We start from the raw sequence: 27,260 nt of genomic DNA on the forward strand, positions 1-27,260 counted from the left end.
ACCTTGGAAACAGTCATATAAAATGTTTAGTTCTGCTTAGAAACAAAACCATTTATTTTAGTACTCAGCAGAAGCGGTCCATTTTGTTAGTGGTGACGGTCACATGTTCCTGAGGAACCAACACAGATCCTGTGTTTCATCATCCACTAAAACTGTGTGTGTGTGTGTGTGTGTGTGTGTGTGTGTCATGCCCAGTTTCAAACTCGGCCTTCATTTTGATGTCACCTACACATCTGTAAAGGTTCCTGACTACATTCTTGCAGGGTTTTGATGCCATCGCAGCACAAAATCTGTCCAGACAGACAGACAAAATGACAAAGTGGTCAAAACAGCTTCTGTGGTACTTCCTGTCATAATGTCAGGATGAAAGTTACATAATAACTATGGTTCCATGAACTGTGGATGGCTGCAAAGCCAGGCTTCCTCGTCCCATCAGAATCTTGGCGAGAAGGTTCTGGAAGAGGAAGGCTCCTGGGTGACCTGGGTCTAAATAGAGGGGGGTCCTCTAGGTCACCAGGGGTCACTCACGTCATGTGACAAAGATTGTGTTTACTCTCTCGACCCTTATCGCTGCACGCACACACACACACGTACGCATGCGCGCGTGCACACACAGACACACGCATGCGCGCGCACACACACACACGTACGCGCGCGCGCACACACACACACACAAAGGTGAAAACAATACCATCGCTGTCACAGCTGGTAATGAGCTGAGCTGTGATAAACAGTTGACTTCATTACATTATGAACTAAGATGACACAACTCAACAGACATCATGTGGTTTCTGTTTGTGTTCAAACACTAAGCATCTCAAATTCATATCTCTGACAGCTTGGTTTGGTAACTTATCTGTACAACTACAGTCCAAACTGCTCCGTCTGATGCAGACTGCATGGAAGATTATATAGAGGTGAAAGATTATTCATCCCTGCAGTCTATTTTTGAACAGGCTGGAATAGAATAGAATAGAATAGAAGTTTATTGTCCACCGAGGTGGAAAATTGTCTTTGGCTCACACTCTAAAGCAAACCGATGTCTCCCATGTCTTACATGCTGCTGAGTATGAGTTACTGCCCTCTGGTTGGAGGTTCAGAGTCCCACGCTGCAGACTAAACCACAATTATTTTATTCCTGTTTCAGTTCAAAGAAAAGAGAACTCCCGCACACTGTCTCCACTTGCAAAAAGGTTTATTAACAGAAAGAATAACGTTTCAGTCCAAAGACCTTCATCAGATTCCTGTTTCAGTTCAACTTTTGAATAGCACCAGATAACAGACTGGGTAATTATCGAATACCGATATCAAGACTATATAGGCTATATAAGCTGCGCAATTATCAATATACATCGACATTAAGAAATGTACGTAGATTATGAAAGACTGCATTGCAGCGGGATGATGCAGTTCATTAAACTTGTCGGGTTGCCGACTTGTTCACATGTGTGTCTTGTCCACTTGGTTATTGTGAATGGTGACGAACAGACGTTTTTGACTATAGTATCTGCCAGTAACTTCATTGTGGAGATAGTTTTGTAAACTTTTTATTTGCACTTCACTGTGACTCATTTGTTGTCTGTTTGTATGTATTTGTACATGTATGTTTTTATAGCTGCAGGATGGGTGTAAGTATAAGCCCAAGACAAATGTCCCACCTGTGGGGCAATAAAGTGAATCTTTTAATCTATCAAACGATCTTATTCTTAAAGCATCATATGTTGATGTTTTGTCAGGACCAACCACCCTAGAGGTTAGTTCACTCATCAGGTTGAAGGTGCTAATCAGGTCAATTAGCTGGTGTCAGTATTTTAGTTGATCACACACAGTGACCACATACAGTGAGCAGCTGAGACACCTTTGTGCATGTCAGGGTGTACCACAGCCACAGTGGGGAGCTAGTGAGCCATCTTGTCACGCCCAAGACCAAGACCCATATCAGATAAACATCTTCACCCCTTCTGATGCATGTGCCAGATTTTGTGCCAGTTTTCAAGCACCTCAAAACAGGTTCCTGTATATGGCAAATCATGTGATATCAAGCTTGGCCCAGCACTCCACATGTATCATAAAAATGATTTAGGTGAATTTTGAGATCAAATGAGGCTCAAACTCAGAGGGTAAATCCAAGCACTTTCAAGGACCTCATTATAAATCCAAACACTTTCCAGACCCATGGCAACCCTATCTCTCTCTGCTCCTGTCAAATCCAAAATGCTTTACCTAGCAACAGGTGACACAACCACTAGCTGTGTTTCTCATTGGCTGCTGACTTGACTGGAGTCTGGACATGGAAGTGAAAGTAAAGAGCCAGCAGGGATTTTCCAGAGATGCTGCTGCATTCAGGGGCTGCTCGTAAACTCTAAATCTTCTGAATGCATCAAATAATGTACTTTATATATACTGTGAGTTGAGCTGGTGTTAGAGTGAGTTTAGATGCTGCACCTGAACTCATCTCTCACTAACAGCTGTGGAAAGTGCCGACTCTTTACTTTCTCTTCCAGCTAAAGAGAAATTCAACCTGCCCCACGCTCTGTAAAGCTGACATGTTAAAATGATCCTGCACCACGCTCTGTCAGGCTGACATGTTAAAATGATCCTGCACCACACTCTGTAAAGCTGACATGTTAAAATGATCCTGCACCACGCTCTGTAAAGCTGACATGTTCAAATGATCCTGCACCACGCTCTGTAAAGCTGACATGTTAAAATGATCATGCACCACGCTCTGTAAAGCTGACATGTTAAAATGATCCTGCACCACGCTCTGTAAAGCTGACATGTTAAAATGATCCTGCACCACCCTCTGTAAAGCTGACATGTTCAAATGATCCTGCACCACGCTCTGTAAAGCTGACATGTTCAAATGATCATGCACCACGCTCTGTAAAGCTGACATGTTCAAATGATCCTGCACCACGCTCTGTAAAGCTGACATGTTCAAATGATCCTGCACCACGCTCTGTAAAGCTGACATGTTCAAATGATCCTGCACCACGCTCTGTAAAGCTGACATGTTCAAATGATCCTGCACCACGCTCTGTAAAGCTGACATGTTAAAATGATCCTGCACCACCCTCTGTAAAGCTGACATGTTCAAATGATCCTGCACCACGCTCTGTAAAGCTGACATGTTCAAATGATCCTGCACCACGCTCTGTAAAGCTGACATGTTCAAATGATCCTGCACCACGCTCTGTAAAGCTGACATGTTCAAATGATCCTGCACCACGCTCTGTAAAGCTGACATGTTCAAATGATCCTGCACCGCGCTCTGTAAAGCTGACATGTTCAAATGATCCTGCACCACGCTCTGTAAAGCTGACATGTTCAAATGATCCTGCACCACGCTCTGTAAAGCTGACATGTTAAAATGATCCTGCACCACGCTCTGTAAAGCTGACATGTTAAAATGATCCTGCACCACCCTCTGTAAAGCTGACATGTTCAAATGATCCTGCACCACGCTCTGTAAAGCTGACATGTTCAAATGATCCTGCACCACGCTCTGTAAAGCTGACATGTTCAAATGATCCTGCACCACGCTCTGTAAAGCTGACATGTTCAAATTATCCTGCACCACGCTCTGTAAAGCTGACATGTTCAAATGATCCTGCACCACGCTCTGTAAAGCTGACATGTTCAAATGATCCTGCACCACGCTCTGTAAAGCTGACATGTTCAAATGATCCTGCACCACGCTCTGTAAAGCTGACATGTTCAAATGATCCTGCACCACGCTCTGTAAAGCTGACATGTTAAAATGATCCTGCACCACGCTCTGTAAAGCTGACATGTTAAAATGATCCTGCACCACGCTCTGTCAGGCTGACTCAAGGTTAAAATGATATGTTTCATGTTCATGTTAGAACACAATATCCACCAGCTGCTGACTGCAGAGAAATACACTAGAAGTGAAGAAGTGACGAGATCTGATTCACTTTGTTTCTATGACAGATTAAATATAGTCGGGACTTGGCCAGCTGCTCCTCGCTCTCTGTTGTGAAGAGAGGTAAAGTCCTGCTTTATCTGAAGGCACCTGAAGGCACCATGAGGCTGGTCACTGGTTTGGTGGGAAATAGAGAAGAAAAACCTGGAACAGAAACTGTGAACTTGAACAGACCACAGTGCTCAGTTTACTGTTACATTGAATATTACAGTACCATTACTACTAGTAATAAGTAAGTCAATAAGTAGGCTGTACGTATGTAAAGTTGAGTCATACAGCAGCATTCACAGAGCAAAGTCACAAAGTGCTTCACAAGAGTCAAATAGTTCAAATAAGAATTGTTAAAAACTAGCAGTGCACTCAGAGAGTGTAGAGTCCAGTCTGCTGTGCACACATTTCATGAGCTCAGATCAGATCTGCTCCACAATTTGATGTGTTTCTCCTTGGCCCATGCTAAACCCTTCCACCAAGGTTGATGAAAATAGGCCCAGTAGTTTTTCTGTAATCCTGCTGACATTGTGTGTGTGTGTGTGTGTGTGTGTGTGTGTGTGTGTGTGTGTGTGTGTGTGTGTGTGTGTGTGTGTGTGTGAATGAAAGTTTTATTTACGTGTCAGGACAAATTACATGACCCATCCCACATGGGATTATCAGACACATCAACATACAGTTACTACCATATCGATTCCGGTGCATAAACAATACAAAACCATACAAACACACACACAGCACACACTGCATGGACAGCAAAACACAGATGTAACTACAATATGTAGTAAGTAAAATATATGAATTATCTATCATATGTCATCTTTTTCCTCCTATCCCACGCATGAGAAATATATTTGGAAAAAGCAAAGATGTTGTCAAAAAGAAATTCAAGTATGGCACCTTCTTCAAAATCTAACAAGTTGAACTCAGGGGAGTTAACTTTTTTAAATAGTATCTCTCGTAAGTCATGATACAAAGGGCAATACAAAATAAAATGAAATTCATTCTCCACTTCCTTCAACTCACAATATTCACAAATCCTATCCTCCTCCACCGTCCCTCTGTATCTGCCTGTTTCAATATGTAAAGGCAGGATACCACATCGTAACTGAGCACATAAGGACCTCTTGCTTTTAGGTAAATTAAACATAACATATTTTTCACATTTAAATTAATTTTTAAATAAACAATAAGTTCTTAATTTTGGCTTCTGCCAAATTTATTCAGTCCAAGACTGTAACCAGTTAGCACGGATCTGAGATTTAAACGGCTCTACATTTATACACATTCTTTGAGAGTAATATTCTCCAAAACCACACTCCTGAAACAGGTCTGACATGTCTGAGACCCACTCCCCTTCAACAGACAAGTCCCAGAAGAAAATCTGACTAGCAACCCTATTGATGGTAGGTCCAGCAGTCTGTTCCAGAGGTTCACCATGCTGGCTTTCCATCTGACCACACAAGGGTCCCACCCCATTTCTCCACTAACTGCTGGAAGACGAGCATATTTATGAAGACCCAAAAAAAAGCGAATTGCCCGGTTCTGGACACGCTCGTTAACAAAAAACGTTTACCACCCCAAACACCATAAACATAATCTAACACAGGGCATACACAGGAGTGTGTGTGTGTGTGTGTGTGTGTGTGTGTGTGTGTGTGTGTGTGTGTGTGTGTGTGTGTGTGTGTGTGTGTGTGTGTGTGTGTGTGAGAGAGAGATAAAGACAGGGTTTGTCCGTCCGGTTTCTCTCATCACTTTTCACCGCTCTGTGAACACCTACTCAGCTCAGTAGCGTGTTGTAGGAGCCACAGCTGGACTCGCTGGTTAAGTTTAGGGTTTGATAGAATTTCTCTCCACAGATCCCTGGATACATGCATTTGTTAATTCAAATATATCTTTAATTATGTTTAAATGTTCTGTTCTAGGTCATCGGAGGAGCGGCTGAGTTTGTGTAATGATGAACTTTCTCCATTTCTATTAGGAGACGTGCTGACCATGGGAATTAACCATTAGAAGGTTCTGTGGAGTTGAACAATGCTCTGTGTGTGACAAGCTGTTTATGGCAGGTCTGGGAAACGGATAAGCTGTACAAGGATGTCGCAGTTAACGGTTTCTTCCCTAAAAGGTTTTCCAGACGGTCATATAGGCCAGGGTAGATTAACTTTGGAGCAGAGGTCATGGAGATCTGCCGACATGGGGCCATTCCTCGGTGGGACCAGTGGAGAGGAAGAACAGCAATGTGTATTTTGGAGTAATAAATGATGTTTTACAATGCGTTCACCTTTCCCCCAAAGGAGATGGGGCCTGCTATCCGGTGTGTCTAAACAATGGATGGGACACAGCCCATATGAGAAGAGGGGCCCAGGTTCGAATCTCAGACGGCCCGGCGTTGGTCTCTGGGAAGATAGAGGCTCAGTGTAATGTGAAGTGGTAATAGAGAGATGACTGGTTATCTTATGAAATAAAGTTTAAGAGCATACATTAGATGCACTGATTTTTCCCCAGAGAAGACAGGATCTGACACAGGACACAGCACCAATGAGAGGAGAGTCTGATGTTGTGTGTTGATCAACTTCAATTTGTCCCACTTGCTGCACGATAGGAGAGTGCTATAATATTTAGATAAATAATAGCCTATTGTTATTATTGCAACTATAGAATGGAAAATAAAGGTATAGTCAAATTAGTTGATAAGTGGTAATAGATAAGAGTTTTCTCATCCGGTTTAAACAGGGTGAGTTTTTCTCTGTTTTGATTGAAGAATACGCTCTTACTCTGGTTACATCCTTAGGGTGGTTACAGACCGAGAGACAGTAAGTCTGAACTGTATGATTGTTTTTCCAGTTTAGACTGGGATTAGCCCAAATATAGCTGAATTCGATCCTATCCAGAATATAGTTTAGTTTATCAAGTCTAACAATAACCTTACATAATGTTCTAAACTAGGACTTTAATAGGTAAATAGCTAAATTAGCTGACCCAAATTATAAGAATCAAAATAGGAATTTAAAGTAAATATATTGACAGTTGTTTTGGTAGATAGGAAATAAAATGGATGACCAGTATTCAAGTGAGGGTTAGTACTGTGACCTCCAGTGGAAGCCAGGTCACATGATGCGGACCAAGAGGAGGAGGAGGAGAAAAACACGCCTGCCAAATAGGAGTGACAGAAGGGAGAGATCATATGACCACCAATGACAGCCCAAGCAGTGAAGGATGTCCCCCAGGAGGAGGAACCTTCGGGGAGAGACCAGCCCACAAGAAAATGCACTTTAAAAGCCCACGCAAAATATTAGAAATGGTCGGTTTACAAGGGTCTATTTCTTGACCTGCTTCATATCAGCTGTGAGGGAAAGGCCACTGCAAATCCACCTCGGAGATCTCTGAATGGGGTAATATATAACTTGACCTGCCTTTGTACCACATTGCAAAATTCTCTATATAAAATAATGTTCTAAATATCAGAATTGCTTGTTGTATTGGTTTTTTCATATATCTGGAATAATTGGACACACTGGAAAGGTATTAACATATGTCACACCTTCTGATTGGAGTGGGCAGTTTTTATCTAGGTTGAACGAGGCACAGAAAAACCCTTTCCTTCAGGTTAGGGGTTATGGTTTGGGTCGGGGTTAAAAACAGGTACAACGGGGTTAAAGACTGGACCCGTCATGGCTGGAAGTGGCTCTCTCATGACGAGAAAGTTAGAAGTCATGAACAGTGAAGCTCCAGTCCAGTGGAACAGTTTTAGTCTGAGTCTGAGTGAGGGGCGAGCAGTCAGTCTGCTCAGACAAACCAGTCTCACAGCTGTTGATGTTGAAAGTCACGTTGTGTCATATTGAGTCGTGTTCATGGACACGTTTTGATTAATTTCTTTGTGACACAAACAATCACATATTCAACAGGAATGACGTGTGTTACATGAAGGTAGTCTCGCTGGCCAGCCTCCTCTCCCTTCCGTCCGAGGAGTCTGGCACCGCAGGTCTCCATAGTGGGATTGCGATGGGCGGCGCTTAGCGGCAGTGCCCTTGGAAAATAGTTTCCAACAATCCAATTTGCCGTTTTCAGCATGTAGCAATGAGCTAGCGTGTAGGTTTCTGTCGTTAGCTTGCTAGCTAGTTAGCGTTGTTGTTTTCACTGAGGCGGCAGGGCAGTGTTTACAGCGACACACAGGGAGGAGGGAGGGGAAGCTGCTCTGATTGACATGGTCAGAGCCAATGACAGAGTTTGTAATAAGCCGGGAGCGGACATCCGGCAGCGACTGAAACAGTTGCTCCAATGGGAGAGCAGAGTAGAGCAGGGGAGGGTTTATCCCAGTTATGGAGACCTGCGGCGCCAGACTCCTCGGACGGAAGGGAGAGGAGGCTGACCAACAAGACTACATTGAAGCAGGTATCTGACAGGTGAGGATGAAGTGATGTGTGTTACATTGAAGCAGGTCTCTGACAGGTGAGGATGAAGGCGTGGGATTGTAGCATTCTTGTCTTCCTGCAACTTTGCTGTTGTGAGTCGGTTCAAGTCCCATCATGTTTTGTCCCATTTTTTCCTCACCGTTTTTCCACACACACACACACACACACACACACACACACACACACACACACACACACACACACACACACACACACACGCATGCACACAGGCACACACAAACACACACACACATGTCCCAGAATGAGTTATTCTTGTCTGTTTAAAATAATTGATGTTACAACTGTTAAGTGTTAACATGTCATGTTTTTATTTTGCTTGTGTCACTCTGCTCACATTGTTATAGTCACATGCTTTGGCAATACAAAGAGAGAGAGAGAGAGAGAGAGAGAGAGAGAGAGAGAGAGAGCGAGCGAGAGAGACACAGATAGAGAGAGAGAGAGCGAGAGGGAGAGAGAGAGAGAGAGAGAGAGAGAGAGAAAGACAGAGAGAGAGAGAGACAGAGAGAGAGGGAGAGGGAGAGAGAGAAAGACACAGAGAGAGAGAGAGAGAGAGACAGAGAGAGAGAGAGAGAGAGGGGGGAGAGAGAGAGAGAGAGTGAGAGTGAGAGAGACAGAGAGAGAGAGAGACCGAGGGAGAGGGAGAGAGAGACAGAGAGAGAGAGAGAGAGAGAGAGAGACAGAGAGAGAGAGAGAGGGAGTGAGAGAGAGAGAGAGAGAGAGGGGGGAGAGAGAGAGAGGGAGAGAGAGAGACAGAGAGAGAGGGGAGAGAGAGAGAGAGGGAGAGAGAGAGAGAGAGAGAGAGAGAGATGAGCTGGCTGGATTCCTGACAATTCTACTTTTACTCTTATCAGTTTTTCTTCTTCTTATTTCTGTTATACGTGTGTAGAATGTCAACATTTTGTGAACCAAAAAAAAATAAAAATCACATTTTTAGATGTCTAAAACATAACCACAGTTTTATTTGCATTTAACATTGGAAAGGCAGCAAAGTTTTCAAATGTATGGTGAGATAGTAAGTTTTAGAAACATAAAATGCAGGTGTTTTGTATCAATCATGCAGACATGTTATTCTGCTGACTGGATTGTTCTGTGTCTGTTGTATTCTTCTGTTTTACTTCCTGGTCTCTGTAAATCACTTTATTGATTAACACCATGAATAGAGTCATTGTGTGAGTCTAATAAAGTGTAGAGTCAACTCTTCTCCATCATCAATTCACTTAATCTCTCAGCACTTGCCCACTGTGTCTACCTGGAAACTGATGATGCAAGTCAAAGCTGCGATGTGATTGGTGGAGCTGTGTGTAAGATAACATTGTTGCTTCAGTTTGCAGCAGTCAGTGTGAAGTCAACACGGAGAAGATGAAGAGCTCACATACCCTCCTCTTCCTCTCATGTCTCCTTGGTGTCACAGCAGGTGGTAAGTACAGCACATTGACCTTTCACCTCTGATATTTCATGTTGAGTTGAGCTCCAGACTTTCTCCACAGAGGTTTAGAGTCTGTGAGATATTTACAGCTTTCTGCTTGACTTCAGAGGAGAGAGAAGGACAGGATTCTGCTTTTCACTGTTGTTATTGTTATTAAACTGTTATTTTAATATGAAAACAATAAACAGACTCTTTACAAACATGGCTGGATAACATTTGGCAGCAGGATGTGAACAATTAATTCAGTCTGTGATTCTGTATGTGAAGAAGTTTGACATTTGTTTTTCTTCTTGTGTCCTCTCAGTTGTCCATGAGGATATTGTTATCACTGGCTGTTCAGACACTGATGGAGAGAAGATGTCTGGACTGGATGGTGAAGAGGTGTGGTACGCAGACTTCATCAACAAGAAAGGAGTTGATCCTCAACCCAAGTTTGTAGATCATCCGAGCTACCCAGCAGGTTATTATGCATTCGCTGTGGCTCAACTGGGGAACTGCAGACGAAACCTGAAAATAATTCGACAAGCCTACAAGAACCCTCCTCTGCAGCTCGGTAAGGAAACATGACAAAGTTTCATTTACTGTTGTTCAACAATTTACAGATGAGAAACTGCAGTGTTTTTTATACTTTTACCACGCTGTAATGTAAGAAAAGCCTGCATGAAATAATTCTTATAGTGTTTAATGTTACTGAGAAAATAAAAGCCCCTTTTTAAATGACAGAACTAAGACATTCAATTGTACATTGTGTTGTTTACATTATGTTGACATTGTGTTGTTTACATTATGTTGTACATTGTATTGTACAGATGTTTGCATGTTTATATTGTGTTGGTGTACAGGGCCCGTACAGTATTCACAAAACATTTGATCTTACCACTCCTAAGCACTAAAAGCACTAAGCACTAAAAGCACTAAAAGCACTAAAAGCACTAAGCACTAAAAGCACTAAGCACTAAAAGCACTAAAAGCACTAAGCACTAAAAGCACTAAGCACTAAAAGCAGTAAAAGCATTAAGCACTAAAAGCACTAAAAGCAGTAAAAGCATTAAGCACTAAAATCACTAAGCACTAAAAGCACTAAAAGCATTAAGCACTAAAAGCACTAAGCACTAAAAGCACTAAAAGCACTAAAAGCATTAAGCACTAAAAGCATTAAGCACTAAAAGCACTAAGCACTAAAAGCACTAAAAGCACTAAGCACTAAAAGCACTAAAAGCACTAAGCACTAAAAGCACTAAAAGCACTAAGCACTAAAAGCACTAAAAGCACTAAAAGCATTAAGCACTAAAAGCATTAAGCACTAAAAGCACTAAGCACTAAAAGCACTAAAAGCATTAAGCACTAAAAGCATTAAGCACTAAAAGCACTAAGCACTAAAAGCACTAAAAGCACTAAGCACTAAAAGCACTAAAAGCACTAAAAGCATTAAGCACTAAAAGCATTAAGCACTAAAAGCACTAAAAGCAAACTGCAGACGAAACCTGAAAATAATTCGACAAGCCTACAAGAACCCTCCTCTGCAGCTCGGTAAGGAAACATGACAAAGTTTAATTTACTGTTGTTCAACAATTTACAGATGAGGAACTGCAGTGTTTTTATACTTTTACCACGCTGTAATGTAAGAAAAGCCTGCATGAAATAATTCTTATAGTGTTTAATGTTACTGAGAAAATAAAAGCCCCTTTTTAAATGACAGAACTAAGACATTCAATTGTACATTGTGTTGTTTACATTATGTTGACATTGTGTTGTTTACATTATGTTGTACATTGTATTGTACAGATGTTTGCATGTTTATATTGTGTTGGTGTACAGGGCCCGTACAGTATTCACAAAACATTTGATCTTACCACTCCTAAGCACTAAAAGCACTAAGCACTAAAAGCACTAAAAGCACTAAAAGCACTAAGCACTAAAAGCACTAACTAAGCACTAAAAGCACTAAAAGCACTAAGCACTAAAAGCACTAAGCACTAAAAGCACTAAAAGCAGTAAAAGCATTAAGCACTAAAAGCACTAAAAGCAGTAAAAGCATTAAGCACTAAAATCACTAAGCACTAAAAGCACTAAAAGCATTAAGCACTAAAAGCACTAAGCACTAAAAGCACTAAAAGCATTAAGCACTAAAAGCATTAAGCACTAAAAGCACTAAGCACTAAAAGCACTAAAAGCACTAAGCACTAAAAGCACTAAAAGCACTAAGCACTAAAAGCACTAAAAGCATTAAGCACTAAAAGCATTAAGCACTAAAAGCACTAAGCACTAAAAGCACTAAAAGCACTAAGCACTAAAAGCACTAAAAGCACTAAAAGCATTAAGCACTAAAAGCATTAAGCTCTAAAAGCACTAAAAGCACTAAGCACTAAAAGCACTAAAAGCACTAAGCACTAAAAGCACTAAAAGCATTAAGCACTAAAAGCATTAAGCACTAAAAGCATTAAGCACTAAAAGCACTAAAAGCACTAAGCACTAAAAGCACTAAAAGCACTAAGCACTAAAAGCACTAAAAGCACTAAAAGCATTAAGCACTAAAAGCACTAAGCACTAAAAGCACTAAGCACTAAAAGCATTAAGCACTAAAAGCACTAAAAGCACTAAAAGCATTAAGCACTAAAAGCACTAAAAGCACTAAGCACTAAAAGCACTAAGCACTAAAAGCACTAAAAGCACTAAGCACTAAAAGCACTAAGCACTAAAAACACTAAAAGCACTAAGCACTAAAAGCACTAAAAGCATTAAGCACTAAAAGCACTAAGCACTAAAAGCACTAAAAGCACTAAAAGCACTAAACGTTCCAAACTAGCTGCTCAGACCAACTTGTACTAAGGAACGGGAAAACTCTTAAGCTAAGAGAAAGGGCGGGGTTAGCCCTGTTGCTATGGATGATGTCATGTTTCATGAAACTGTGATTGGCTGGCTTGGGTCTTGGGTTGTTTTGGGTCTCTGTCAGTGAAGTCATGATAGAAATACTGTAGGAGGCAAAGTTATTATAGTGAACTAAACTAAACTAAAGGTAGGAGTGAACAATATGTTTTAGTTAACTTATATACAAAGAAAACCTACACTTTAGAAAAAAACTAACTGAAACTATATTGTTTACTATACTGTATATTTTTTCTTCCATTTTCTCCCCAATTGTACTTGGCCAATTTTTCCCCTGCTGCCCCGGTCGCTGCTCTGCCGATCTGGGGAGAGCTGTAAATTAGCACCATGCTTCCTCCGACACATGCACAATTGCCAGCCGCTTCTTTTCACCTGACAGTGGGGAGCTTCAGCGGCAGGACATAGCACGTGGGAGGATCACGCCATTCCCACCAGTTCCCTGGCACCCCGAACAGGCACCCCGACCAACCAGAGGAGGTGCTAGTGCAGCGACCAGGACACATACCCCCAATCCGGCTTCCCACCCGCAGACACAGCCAATCATGCCTGTATGGACGCCCGACAAAGCCGGAGGTAACGCGGGGGTGCGAACCTGCAACCCTCATGTTGGTAGGCAGGGAATCTATATACTGTAGAAAACGAGCTAAAATAAAATACCAATATACAAAACATGTCTTTAGTTTTAGTCTTTGTAAATTTGGTTATGTGTCAACACAACAAGCATGAGGCATTGGTGCAGTTTATGGAGTTGAAAACAAAAATTAAATGGGAAATCAAAAATAGAATCCAATGAAAAATACAACTAATGACCCAGGGAGGTATCATGGTTCCATATTCAAACAAAGATTTTAAAATAAAAATGTAGGCTGTGTTACTGCTGATTTAGTCTCGCTGGACAGCCTCCCCTCCCTTCCGTGAGAGTCGTCTGGCTGCACGGAAACAGGCAACTGGGATAAACCCTCCCCTGCTCTACAGCTGCTCTCACTCTGGAGCGACTGTTTCAGTCGCGGCCGGATGTCTGCCCCCGGCTTATTACAAGCTCTGTCATTGGCTCCGACCATGTCAATCAGAGCGGCTTCAGCTCCCTCCTCCCTGTGTGTCGCTGTAAACAGTGCCCTGCCGCCTCGGTGAAAACAACAGCGCTAACGAGCTAGCAAGCTAACGGCAGAAACCTACATGCTAGCTCGTTGCTACACGCTGAAAATGGCAAGTTGGATTGTTAGAAACAATTTTCCAAGCGCACTGCTGCCAAGTGCCGCCCATCGAAATCCCACTATGGAGACCTTCTCCGCCAGACTCATCTCTCCTCTTCCTCCAGGACAGCGTGCACTAGTGAACAATGCAGACAGCAATCACTCACTAGCTTGTTCGCCTCCAATGTTAGACCCACACACACACACACACACACACACACACACACACACACACACACACACACACACAGAGAGAGAGCAAGAACAGCCGATTCAATGTTCCTTTACTTATCGTTTCCAGAGCCCGTCACGTAGCCGCTCCTCGTCGTCTCGTCTGATCCGTCTGTCCCGTGGCAGGTGGAGAGACACGGCCACGCTGGAACCACAGGAAGCACACAATCACCATCCGGCTCGCCTACAGTTAGAGCAGTGGTCCCGAACCTTAGGGTCGCGACCCTAAGTGAGGTCGCGACCCTAAGTGGGGTTGCCTGGAATTCAAATAGGGTCGCCTGGTTTTTGTTTGTTTTACACCACACACAATTTAATACTACCGAAGATGATTAAGGTCACTTGCATTTTTTTCTGTTTTAGTTCTGAGTTTAAAGCATAGATATGTTTAAAGTGATAATCTATAAGATTTCAGTTTTGTTCTCTTGGGTGACACCTATGGTGATGAGTGGTAATTGCAGGTGAGATCCAAACATTGTTGCATTATGCATTATTATAATGTCACTATTAGGGAATATTGTGCCCGGGTACAGTTGCACCACGGACTGTTTTAGCTGATTCAGTTCCTGTTTGAGTCATGTCAACAACCTGTCTGATTATTGCGTATCCTAAATAAACAGGTGAAGCAAATAGAACTGCGTTCTTATTTATAATCAGACAGCCTCTCCTCTTCCTCAATGACGACCATACGTGTGGACTGTCCCGCCGAGGGATGCACGTATGTGGCCGCGCACACGGAGGCTACGATTGTAGCAGCTATGCTCAACATACATGCTACTACGCACAGAGCAGCCCCGGGAGCGTCGGAAAAGCTCAGGCGCCCTTCCGTAGGACTGGCCGGGACTGCCGAAGCCTGGTCGTACTTCGTGACCCGTTGGAGCGAGTACAAGGTAGGCACCAAGCTCACCGGACACAACGTGGCTACACAATTACTAGAATGCTGCGAGGAAGATTTGAGGAAGGACCTCACCCGCGCGGCGGGGAAGAGTCTGATAGACAGTGATGAAAAGAGCATCCTCGCTGCTATGAAAGCGCTTGCTGTCCGTGCAGAGAACACCATGGTGGCTCGTGTAGCTCTGGCCAATATGTGCCAAGGACACGAGGAGCCCATCCGATCATTCCATGCCCGCATCAAGGGACAGGCAGACATTTGCAAATACAGTATGGAATGTACCAGAGCGGGATGCGACCAAATCAATGACTTCACTGAGGAGATACTACGGGATGTAATTGCACGCAGGATCGCAGACCAGGAGATACAACTCGACCTGCTCGGAGAAAAGAATCAGGACATGCCACTGAAGGACATGATAGAGTACATTGAGGCCAAAGAGTCTGGCAAACGCTCAGCGTCACGCCTGCTCGATCCACAGAGCATAGGCGCAGTTGGCAGCTCATACCGACGGGGAAGACAGCAGGACGTCCGCATCAGAGGAGGAGCCAGACCGGAAAGACCAAAGACCAAGCCCGGTGAGATATGCATCTACTGCGGCGAGGCAGGCCACGGTAAGGCTCCCCAGTGGCACACCAGACGCTCCGAATGCCCCGGGTACGGTAAGAGATGTCATAAATGTGGCCGTCAAAATCACCTCGACAGGGTCTGCCTGGGCGGCCGGCCGGTCAAGCCCCCATCCGCGGACGCTGATGAGGCGCGTGATGAACAGGCGACGGCCTCCGTCGAGCTATGCACACTCACCGGGTCCAGCGCAGGCAACGACCTGCACACCTCCGCGAACTACGCACGTCCAATGAACGTCCAACGTCCAACGAATGAACGTCCAACGTCCAACGTCCAACGAACGGCCAACGTCCAACGAACGTCCAACGAACTACGCACACTCCCCCTCGCTCACCACCTGTACGATGACATGTGCGACAAGTGGATGAAACACGCGTCCAGCCCTCAGCCGTACATCAACCTCACACTCACCAATGTGCGCGAGGACTACGAGGCGCTGGGTTTCGACCTCCTGAGGTGGCCCCGCGCAGTGACTCTGCCCGCCATGGCCGACACAGGGTGCCAGAGCTGCCTGATCGGTGTCAAAGTCACCCAACAGATGGGCCTGCGTACAGAGGACCTCATACCAGTGTCCATGACCATGAGGGCTGCGAACAACGAGGGGATCCGGATCCTCGGGGCCGCGGTGGTCAGGTGCGCCGGCATCGACGACAATGCCCGGAGATTGGAGACGCGCCAAATCGCGTACGTGACGGACGCCTCTGACCGCATATTCCTCTCCCGCGCAGCCTGCGTGGACCTGGGCGTGATCTCGAGCAAATTCCCGACGCTCGGGGAGGCGAACCTGGCGACCTCAGAGTCATGCGACTGCCCACAGCGCGCGGAACCCCCAGCCATGCCAACCGCACTTCCCATGCCGGCGACCGAGGCCAACGTGGAGGCGCTACGGAAGCACTTGCTCGAGATGTACGCTCGGAGCACATTCAACACATGCCCCCACCAGCTCCTGCCGAAAATGACTGGCCCGCCGCTCCGCCTCATGCTCAATGAGGATGCGACACCCGTCGCCTATCACACCCCCATCCCCGTGGCCGTGCACTGGCAAGATGAAGTGAAGGCGGGCCTCGACCAGGACGTCCGCCTTGGCGTTTTGGAGGAGGTACCCATCGGCACGCCGGTGACGTGGTGCCACCGCATGGTGATCTGTGCGAAGAAGAATGGCAACCCACGGCGCACTGTCGACTTTCAAGCCCTGAACAAACATGCATCCCGTGAGACCCACCACACGCAGTCCCCGTTCCACCAGGCGAGGCGCGTACCCCACGGGAAACGCAAGACCGTGTTCGACGCATGGAACGGTTACCACAGCGTCCCACTGCACGAGAACGACCGCCACAAGATGACCTTCATCACCCCATGGGGGCGCTACCGGTACCTCGCGGCCCCGCAAGGCTACACAGGTCGGGGGACGGCTACTCACGGCGGTATGACGGCGTCGTCGCAGGCATCTGCAACAAGACCAAGTGCATAGACGACACTCTGCTGTGGTCTGACACGATCGAGGAGAGCTACTTCCAGGCGGCCCAATGGCTGGACATCTGCGGCCGGAACGGGATCATCCTCAACCCGGAGAAGTTCGTCTTCAGCGCGTCCACGGTAGACTTCGCGGGCTTCACGATCACCATGACCGACGTGCAGCCATGCAGCCGCTTCCTGGAGGCGATTCGCAGCTTCCCGCGGCCACGCAACGTGACCGACGTCAGGTCGTGGTTCGGGCTGGTCAACCAAGTGGCCTACGCTTTCAGCATGGCCGAACGAATGCTGCCATTCCGGGGGCTCCTGAGGAGCGGGGCACGCTTCGAGTGGTCCACGGAGCTGGAGGACATCTTCTGCGAGTCAAAGAGCGTGATCGTCGGGGAGATCGAGCGCGGCGTTCGCATCTTCGATAAGTCCAAGCCGACATGCCTCGCCACAGACTGGTCGAAAGAGGGCATTGGTTTCTGGCTGTTCCAGAAGCACTGCCGATGCACGCCTGTGAGGCCCTTCTGCTGCACCGATGGGTGGAAGGTGACCTTGGTCGGCAGCAGGTTCACACATGCGGCAGAATCCAGGTACGCACCCGTGGAGGGCGAGGCCCTCGCCGTCGCAGACGCCTTGGACAAGGCGCGCTACTTCGTGTTGGGCTGTGAGGACCTGATCGTCGCGGTTGACCACAAGCCGCTGCTGAAACTCCTGGCGGACAGAGCGCTCGACGATATCCCCAACCCCCGCCTCAGGAATCTCAAGGAGAAGACCCTCCGCTACCGCTTCCGCATCGTGCACGTCCCGGGCATGAGGAACAAGGCCGCGGATGCCATGTCACGCAGGCCGGTAGGCACCACACGACCGTCACTCATGGACCTCCCCGATGACAAGGCCGCTGCAATGAACCACCTCCCGCCCAGCACACACGCCGATATCCTGGCCCTCATCCGGCAGGGCGAGCCGGAGGGCAACGACGATGCTGAGGAGGATGACCTGGCCTGCTGCGCTGCGGGCCTCGAGTCGCTGCGGTCCGTAACCTGGGATCGCGTCAGGGAGGCCACCAGCGACGACGACGACATGCGCACGCTGGAGGAGATGGCGGCGGATGGCTTCCCCGACTCAAGGATGGGGATGCCGGGGGCCATTCGTGACTTCCACCAGTACCGCGAGAACATCACATCGACGGACGGAGTGGTCCTCTACAAGGACAGGGTCGTCATCCCACCTAAGCTCCGCGGCGAGGTGTTGGGCGCCCTGCACGCCGCCCACCAAGGCGTTTCGATGATGACCGCTCGTGCTGAGTCCTCTGTGTTCTGGCCCGGCATGACAGCTGACATCTCCGCTGCTCGGAATAACTGCGAGCACTGTCACCGTATGGCGCCCTCTCAGCCCGGTGCGCCACCGACCCCCCCTATCCCGGCCGTGTATCCCTTTCAGGCGGTGTGCTCGGACTTTTTCATGCACAGAGGTGTCCACTACCTCGTGACGGTGGACCGATACTCGAACTGGCCGATCATCTCGAGGACGACGGGCGGCGCCACTAGCCTCATAGATCACCTGCGTCGTACCTTCGCGACGTACGGGACGCCTGAGGAGCTCACGTCGGACGGGGGACCGGAGTACACCTCCACCGAGACCAGATCCTTCCTGCGCAGATGGGGCGTGCACCACCGCCTCTCATCGGTGGCCTTCCCTCACAGCAACTGCCGCGCGGAGATTGGGGTGAAGACGATGAAGCGGCTCATTGCCGACAACACCGGCCCGAAGGGTGAGCTGGACACGGATGCTGTACAGAGAGCGGTACTGCAGTACCGTAACACGCCCGACCCAGACACAAAGATATCCCCAGCGATGTGTGTCTTTGGGCACCCGATACGCGACTTCATCCCGATCATCCCCGGGAAGTACAGGCCGCACGAGACTTGGCGTGAGACGCTGATGGCGAGGGAGGAGGCCCTCCGCAAACGCCACATCCGCACGGCTGAAGTCTGGGCGGAGCACACTCGGCGCCTCCCGCCGCTCGTGGTGGGGGATTTGGTCCGCGTCCAGAACCAGACGGGGCACCACCCCAAAAAATGGGACAGAACTGGTAGTGTCGTGGAGGTGCGCCAACACGACCAGTACGTGGTCAAGATTGACGGCTCGGGCAGAGTTACGCTCCGGAACAGGAGGTTCCTGCGCAGATTCAGCCCGGTTCGCAGCGACCAGCCGCTGCCCTGATCGATCTGTGATGACCTGGCACTGCGCGCCGCCATGCCGGCACCTGCCGCGATGCCGCGGCCACTGGACATTGACCCCCCGCTCCTGACGCCGGCGCCGACGAGCCCTCTCCGGCATATGCCTCGGCCCGCCCCCGCTACGCAACCAGCATCATCGCCTGTTGGGCCCGTCGCCCCTGAGGCCCCGTTGCTTCCCCCCCTGTTGGCGCCCGCCGTCCCCGGGGCCCCGGTGGCCTCTCCCCTGCCGGTGCGGCGTTCCGCCAGGGCGGCCAGCGTGCCTGCCTGGCACAAGGATTATTCCATGGATTAGCCCTGCACAACACTCCACACTCCACACTCCACACTCCGCACTTTACACTTTACACTCCACGCCTTACGCCTCCGCTTTTCCTGTGGACTATTTCTATGGATTACTTTTTCTGCTTTGAGAGGACTCATCTGTGTTAATGTTTATTTGTTATAGCACTGATATTGTGTTGCACTGCTATGCACCTTATTGACAGCCTTTACCCTTATCTTGATAAAGACTCGGGGGGAGATATATTGTGCCCGGGTACAGTTGCACCACGGACTGTTTTAGCTGATTCAGTTCCTGTTTGAGTCATGTCAACAACCTGTCTGATTATTGCGTATCCTAAATAAACAGGTGAAGCAAATAGAACTGCGTTCTTATTTAACTATATACTGCAAAGGCTTTCATCAATGGACCATAGCCTCAATCAACATTGTGAGTGACTCTTTTTTTCTTTTCTTTTTTTAGATGAAAATCTTTGAGATTAGAGATTTTTGTGACGTCAACGTAGGGTCACAAGCCAAAAAAGGTTGGGGGTTCCTGAGTTAGAGCCACATTCACACAAGCATGAGCGGCTGTTTTGCGTTCCTTTACTTATTGTATCTCAGACTCATCATCAGATTTCTCCAGTGTCTTGCTGGCTCGTTTCGGCTCTGGTCACACACGCTGTTACTGCTACACGTTCAGACCCCCCAGACTGACTGGGTGGATCACAGGTAAGTACATGGACATGCCCAGGAAGGAGGAGACCAAATAAGGTACTAAGCTCCACCTCCCTTTATAGCAGGGCAGGCTGGCTGGGACCAATCACTGGGAGGCATTTAGAGCAGGAGGGAGTGCAAGGGGGAAGGTGCGATCATGTGCAATTTTCCATGTTGCATACATGATTTAAGTTAGTCCATGCAGAAAGTCTTTGCAAAAACAAGGTCCACTCAGTACACTGCAAAACATATGAATAAATTCACAGCACTAATTTAGGTTTAGCACAGTAAAAGGAATAAAATAGCACAACACACAATAGAATTGGATAAAACACAACACACAACATGGCACACACCATAGTAAAATATAAACCATAGCAGCTTCATGGAACCCACCCACCCCATGGCCCTTGTCACCCCGTGACAGAAGCATGGGAAAATATGCCTGCAAATAAATGAGGCTTTCCCACTTCTGTGCAGAACCACCGATGTGTGAGAAGCGCTGGTATTCTTTGCAGTCTCAGACAAGTGCAGAGATTGCAGAATTCAAGCGACAGGTAATAAATAGGACATTAGGCCAATTCTCTTCAACTACGCTATCGACCACAATATTTTATTCTCTATTATTCAATTTATTTAGCCGATACAAAAATGAACATACAGTAAATGTATACACAGCCTAAATGAACCTGGCAAATAATTGCATATTGTATTAACATGTACATCCTTGACTAGCTGTACTATGATCATAATAGAGAGCCCCAGGAACGAGTCCGGAAAACATCGATGCTAACACTTCCTGGTTCTTCACTGTTTTCGCCTATGGGATTTTTGAATGGGTTTTTGGCACGATGCTTCTAATAAGGTCTCTGGGCAATGCAAGCTTAATCAAATGCGGACCAGTGTTCAGTAGGATAATCTTCACACATGAGGACCACTTTTATGAGTTTTTAAGCTTTTACATGCCGTTAAAAGGGCGGCTAGCTAGCAAACGGCTAAATGAGACTACACTGTTGAGTCGACGGGGATATTATACGTCAATAACGCCATCACTTCAAAGGACGAACACGGAAATTCTCTTTCCCTCACCTGGTTCAGCCCGTTCATCCCGGGGTAATCAGTGCACAGCAGCGCACACATCAACAACAGTCCAGGTTGAGTGGTGACGTGACGGGGAAGCCTATGCGACTGTGTGTAGTTTTGGATTAGCTTAGCATGAGCTTTTTACTTCTAGGGCTCGCATTTACGCTTCAAAACTCATGAAAGTGGTCCTCATGTGTGAAGATTATCCGGCTGAACACTGGTTCGCATTTGATTAAGCTTGCCTTGTCCAGAGACCTTATTTGAAGCATCGCGGCAAAAACCCATTCAAAAATCCCATAGGCAGAAACAGTGAAGAACCAGGAAGTCCGGGACTTCCGCGTTCCGACTACAAAAATACGTCATCCCTGGGGCTCTCTATACCCTCACGATTAAGGCCATGCCTTTATAAAAGCTCAGCATCATTAAATGTTTCGAAAATGTTGACAAATTATGAAACGGATTGCTGGCAGCAGCCATTTTGACTTAGGAGTCCTCTTGGCTACTTCTAACTTTTCACAGTGTTAGGATCTAAAACGCTTTGTGAAATAGACTATTCTTAGACCAAAAATGTAGAAGTCCTAAAATTAGGACTGACACGCCTATTATTTTGAAGAGTTAGGAGCTACTTTTAGCCTTAATATGTTTTGTGAATACAGGCCCTGATGTTCAGATGTTGTTGTTCAGATTGTTTACATTGTGTTGTTGTGTAGAGCCCCCTCACAGCTCCATCTTCACCAGAGATGATGTGGAGCTCGGAGTGGAGAACCACCTCATCTGCCATGTGACCGGGTTCTACCCTGCTCCCGTCAAGGTCTACTGGACCAGGAACGACCAGAACGTGACCGAAGGAACCAGACTCAACATCCCCTACCCCAACAAAGACGGCACCTACAAGCAGGTCTCCAGGCTGAGCTTCATCCCACAGCTTGGAGACACCTACAGCTGTACTGTGCATCACCAAGCCTTGAGCCGGCCGCTGACCCGATTCTGGGGTGACACACCTTTATCTGTTAGCTCACACAAATCAAAACTCCAAACTACAGTTAGCTTACAGTAACCAAAACTACAGTTAGCTCACACCAATCAAAACAAAAGTTAGCTTACACCAACCCAAACTACAGTTAGCTCACACCAAGCAAAACTACAGTTAGCTAACACCAATCAAAACGAAAGATGTAGGCTAAAGTAATCTCTAGTTTTATTAAATCAGCGAGGCCCTCTCTTGGGCTTCGTTTATTGGATGCAATCCAAGTGTCCAAGTGTATTAACTGAAGGCTTTTCTCATAGATGCCATATGCGATATGGCCACGCCGGCACGCCCCTTCCCTTGTCTGTGCCTGGCGTTCTGCTCCTAATAAGAGATTCTTCTCCTAGTGGAGCAGTGAGCCTCAAGCCAAGAGAGGGCCTCACTGATTTCATAAAACTAGAGATTACTTTAAATCTTTTGTTTTATTTCAAATCAGCCTCAGCCCACTCTTGGGCTTCGTCTATTGGAGAATGGTGAAGCCTGATGGGTCCGCGCTCATTGCAACACTCAATGCAGAGCATTGAGCACTCAAAGCATCAGCTCCTATTATCCAGGGGCAAACATGACCATATGAAATGAGGCTGTGGAGGCCACGCCTTCACCTGAGACGGGTGACCAGGTCACCCTGTACACATGTGTATGGCATGTTCCTGGAGTGAGACAGTCTACACTCCCCCACCCTGCAGGGGACGGGCCCCTGAGGTGGTAGCAAGGTAGCACACAGATAAGAAAGCTCCTAGCAGACGCAGCCCACACTCTCCTAAGGCACGCAGGACCAGGGGCAAGTCCCACTGAGGGACCAAGGAATGCACCGTAGGTCTGTCGCACCTCAATGCTTTCAGGAAGTGCTTGGGAAGGATATGTAAGAAGACAGATCTGTCTCCATAGTCCTTCATGGCGTGACGATATCGCCGCGTAGCCCTTGATAGTTTCTGGGTCTAGATTCTTGTCTGCTAAGGACTGTAGAAAAGACAGGGTAATGGGGACAGAGCATAAGGTGTGCACACCACATCTGGGACTGGGGGGGGGTGCCGCCAAGTAACATTCTGAGCCACGGTGGTGAGCTGCAACCCGCTAACACAGTGATGGTGGCTGAACCAGGATTCCAGGAACCTTATTAGCTTAGCCTTTTGAAAGGCTGTAGCTAGCTCGGATACTTGTGGCTAAAGGGCCTGGCAAGGTTCTAGGCAGCGTCGACTTGGAGCCTTGCCGCCGCCGAGCGGCGATAGCGAGACTGTGCATACTTGAACGTAACTCGTCCAAAACATTATCGTGTCTTTTACCAAGAACTTGCAATCATGTCGGTGGGGGGACATTTTATTGTCCCTCCATTTCAAAACTCATTCCGGTGAGCCTGCAGAAGGCTTTGCTAGATGAGGGACAAGCACGAGGAAATGGCATTTCCTCATTCCTCACAACAAGGAGTAGACGGCGCAGAGTGACATTTTCGAGGAGCTGCACGCCCCCTACGCCGAGCTGCGGCGATAGGACGCCCAGCTGCGGCGACCCCCTCGGCGCTGTTAGCGCCGCCGATTTCGCTCGAGCATAATTTGCGTTTAAGGCAGCGGGAAGGAGGAAGAACGCTAGTCGCGTGTGTGGAACTCACCGAGCGGTGGCCACAGAGAGCCTGTCGAATGACCTCCTGTCTCATCTCTCTACAAGAGAGGAGAGCGAAGGAGTCCCCCTCTGTCTGAAGAGTACACTTCTTCCAGAGGCGTCACGGATACTCCGTCAGTAGCTGGTGTATTGATCCTTGAAGAGAAACCTTCTTGTAGCTCGTGAAGAATTTTTAGGAGCAGAACGCTGGGCGCAGCGCTCTTTTATTAACACATTCACTGCCAGCCATTTTTTTTTTTACTGTAGGTAGCTTCTGCCAGAGGTTTTTTTTGAGGATTCTGGCTCATCTTTCAAGACCCGAGGATTCTTTTCTGCTAAGATTTTGTGAACACAAAATATCTCAAAAGAACTAATAGAATGTGTGCTTTCTCTGTCTAAAAGAGTTAGTTTGTAGAGTTAGTAGTTATGTAGGCATTAGCACTTGAATACAGCATGGTTTCAGCGTCTGAAAATTTAAGCTGAGATAAATAGCTTTTTGTGAAATTCGATAGAACAGTCACTTTAACCATTCATTTTTGGCATCAGTAAGACGTCAGACATCTAAACAATAGTTTTGAACAGTAATTTCCTCCATAACAGCAGGAAACACCCCTCTACTTCAAACTCCTCCCTCCGTGTGTGTTCTTCTTGGCTGCAGCGGGCGTGTCACAAGCGAGTTGCTGCTGCTGCTGCTCCTGTCTGCTGGCGGCCGCTGGGCAAGTCTGGATGGGCTCGCTCGTTTCTTGGGGTTTCGGTTGAGAAACCCCAAGAAACGGGGTTTCTTTTGCGATTCTGGTCTTATTTATGCTGCGTGTTTCAAAGTGTGTTGCACCCATAATCTATTATGCAAATTTGCAATTCCCCACCGCCAGCAATCAGCGCGAAAGCGAAAGCGTTTTCGCCAATCCATTTTACTGTATGAGAATGGTTTCATCGCGCGTTCCCCTGCAGTTTTGGCTCGGCTTTTTCTAGAATGGAGAGCACTGTCGCCACTTAGTGGGTCGGTGGAATGGGTTGTACACGTTCGGTGGCTCCAATAATTTTATAGGAGACGTGGGGGGCGTTGATCCACGTCCCACCGTCAATTTTTTTTTTTTTTTTTAAGCCGAGATATCTCGTCATTGGCAGTCAACCGTTGGATTTTGTAAGCCGAGATATCTCGTCAATGGCAGTGAACGTGTTAAGAGCACCGGCAAGTGGCGTGGCGATATGGCATCTATGTGAAAAGTCTTCAGTTAATACAGTCACGTGAAGGATTGCATCCAATAGACGAAGCCTATAGGCCCAAGACATATGAAATAAAACGAGTTAGCTAATACCAAGCACAACTACAGTTAGCTAACATCAACCAAAACTACAGTTAGCTAACCCCAACCAAAACTACAGTTAGCTAACACCTGGCTTTAACCAAAAGTGCAGTTACCTGTGTTCCTGTGTGTTCCTGTGTGTTGATGTGTGTGGTTCCTCCTCAGGTGTGGAACAGGAGCAGCTGGGGATCGGACCTGCGGTGTTTTGTGGACTGGGTCTGACCGTGGCTCTGCTGGGCGTGGCCACAGGAACCTTCTTCCTCATCAAAGGAAATGAATGCAACTGATCAGACTGAAGGAGCTGCTTTCTGTCTCCTGCTTTAAACTGCTTCTCTCTGCTCTGCTGTGTGGATCTACTGAGAGGGAGGAGGCAATGCTCACATTAGCTTTCACACAAGCAAATCCATTCAACTTTATGTAGGCTATATTCTTTTAAGTGATGAATATTTTTCACTGTTTAACATTGAAATAACGGCCTACTGTTGTGGCTAAAGAATAGAGTTACTTAATAGTCAATCACTGCATTTATTATGTATAAATTTGTTGTTAAATAATCTGTTTAAAATAGACCATTTTCATAGCAGCCATTTTGAGATGAAGCAGGGTATGTAACCAATGCGGGCCCTGGCACTGGAACACCTAAATGGAATGGAGCCAGAATGAATGTCCAATAAAGGCGAAATGCCCCCAAAAACAATAAAAAAAACATTTTTGTTTGTGGATGTTTTATAGTCAGCGCATTTTATCAGATATTTGGCCAATCTGTGAATAAATTCCTTATCAAAAAATGTCTTCACCAATGTGTTTGTAAAGGTGTGTCTTAACACATAGCCTACTGTATGATAAAGGTTGAAATTCAACTCCCCTAGGAAAACCTGTCACAGCTGCTGCAAATTTGGTTACCCAGAACTTTGTAGAAAAATCGAAAATGGTTAATTCTGCCTGAAACAGCTTGTGAGGGTTTTTCATGATGCTGAATCAGCATGTTTTGCAACAAAACCACTTCTTGTGGAGAAAACGGCCACGCCCACCTTTCCCACTCATCATAAATCATTTTTGTGTGTAAAAAATAATACATAATGGAAATAATCTTTTCAATGGTTTGGCCTACAATGCTGCACACTACATGGTTTCTTGGACTTTCTGGGTCGGGGAATTCAGACTGTATGTTGTTTTGATTATTTAACCTATTTTTGACCTTCAAATCCAAGATGGCTGCCGATTTTCAGCTCAGAATTTTAGCCTGTAAGTACAGATCTTGTAACCCTCTAGTTACAGGCTAAATTCCCTCCTTGTACCCCGTAATTACACTATAAGTACAGTGTGGTAGGCTACCCCGTAATTACCCTATAAGTACAGATCTTGTTACCCTCTAGTTACAGGCTAAATTCACTCCTTGTACCCCGTAATTACACTATAAGTACTGTGTGGTACCCTGTAATTAGCCTATAAGTACAGATCTTGTTACCCTCTAGTTACAGGCTAAATTCACTCCTTGTACCCCGTAATTACACTATAAGTACTGTGTGGTACCCCGTAATTAGCCTATAAGTACAGATCTTGTTACCCTCTAGTTACAAGTCAAGTCAAGTCAAGTTTATTTGTATAGCACATTTCATACACAGAGGCAATTCAAAGTGCTTCACATAAAATGGTTGACAGGAAAATAAAAGAATAAAAGAAGAGAATAAAATGGACATTTAAAAGCATCACAACAAAACTTTAAAAAAGAGTATAAAAAGTGCATTAAGCAACAGGCGCAGCAGTTGCAAAAAGAGCTAAAAACTTATAGAGGACTCATTGGGTTTGCATAATAGCTGTCAGCAGTTAAAAGCGACGGTAAACATAAAAGTCTTTTGTCTATTTTTAAAAGTAAGTAAGGTTGGGGCAGATCTGAGGTCTTCAGGCAATTTGTTCCAGCTAGCAGAAGCATAGTGGGTAAATGCGGC

At 46.5% G+C, this 27,260-nt stretch overlaps 1 protein-coding gene across 1 annotated transcript; it reads left to right on the forward strand.

The window, feature by feature from the left end:
* Nucleotides 1–9,698: 9,698 nt before the first annotated feature.
* Nucleotides 9,699–26,328, forward strand: LOC310787376 (H-2 class II histocompatibility antigen, A-U alpha chain-like). Its single transcript, XM_083648775.1, has 4 exons — nt 9,699–9,787; nt 10,101–10,349; nt 22,092–22,373; nt 25,477–26,328. Exons 1-4 carry the CDS (start codon nt 9,730–9,732, stop codon nt 25,596–25,598), a joined length of 711 nt encoding a protein of 236 aa, XP_083504901.1. The 5' UTR covers nt 9,699–9,729; the 3' UTR covers nt 25,599–26,328.
* Nucleotides 26,329–27,260: the final 932 nt, after the last annotated feature.

Source organism: Poromitra crassiceps (genome assembly GCF_964638095.1).
Source record: "Poromitra crassiceps genome assembly, chromosome: 13".
Lineage (NCBI taxonomy): Eukaryota > Metazoa > Chordata > Actinopteri > Beryciformes > Melamphaidae > Poromitra > Poromitra crassiceps.

What these genes read in the sequence shown, in the direction of transcription:
- LOC310787376 (XM_083648775.1), top strand. Translation starts at nt 9,730, where the DNA reads ATGAAGAGCTCACATACCCTCCTCTTCCTCTCATGTCTCCTTGGTGTC. An exon ending in CCTTGGTGTCACAGCAGGTG is followed by an intron (nt 9,788 to 10,100) that starts GTAAGTACAGCA and finishes GTGTCCTCTCAG; the next exon opens with TTGTCCATGAGGATATTGTT. An exon ending in GCCGCTGACCCGATTCTGGG is followed by an intron (nt 22,374 to 25,476) that starts GTGACACACCTT and finishes GTTCCTCCTCAG; the next exon opens with GTGTGGAACAGGAGCAGCTG.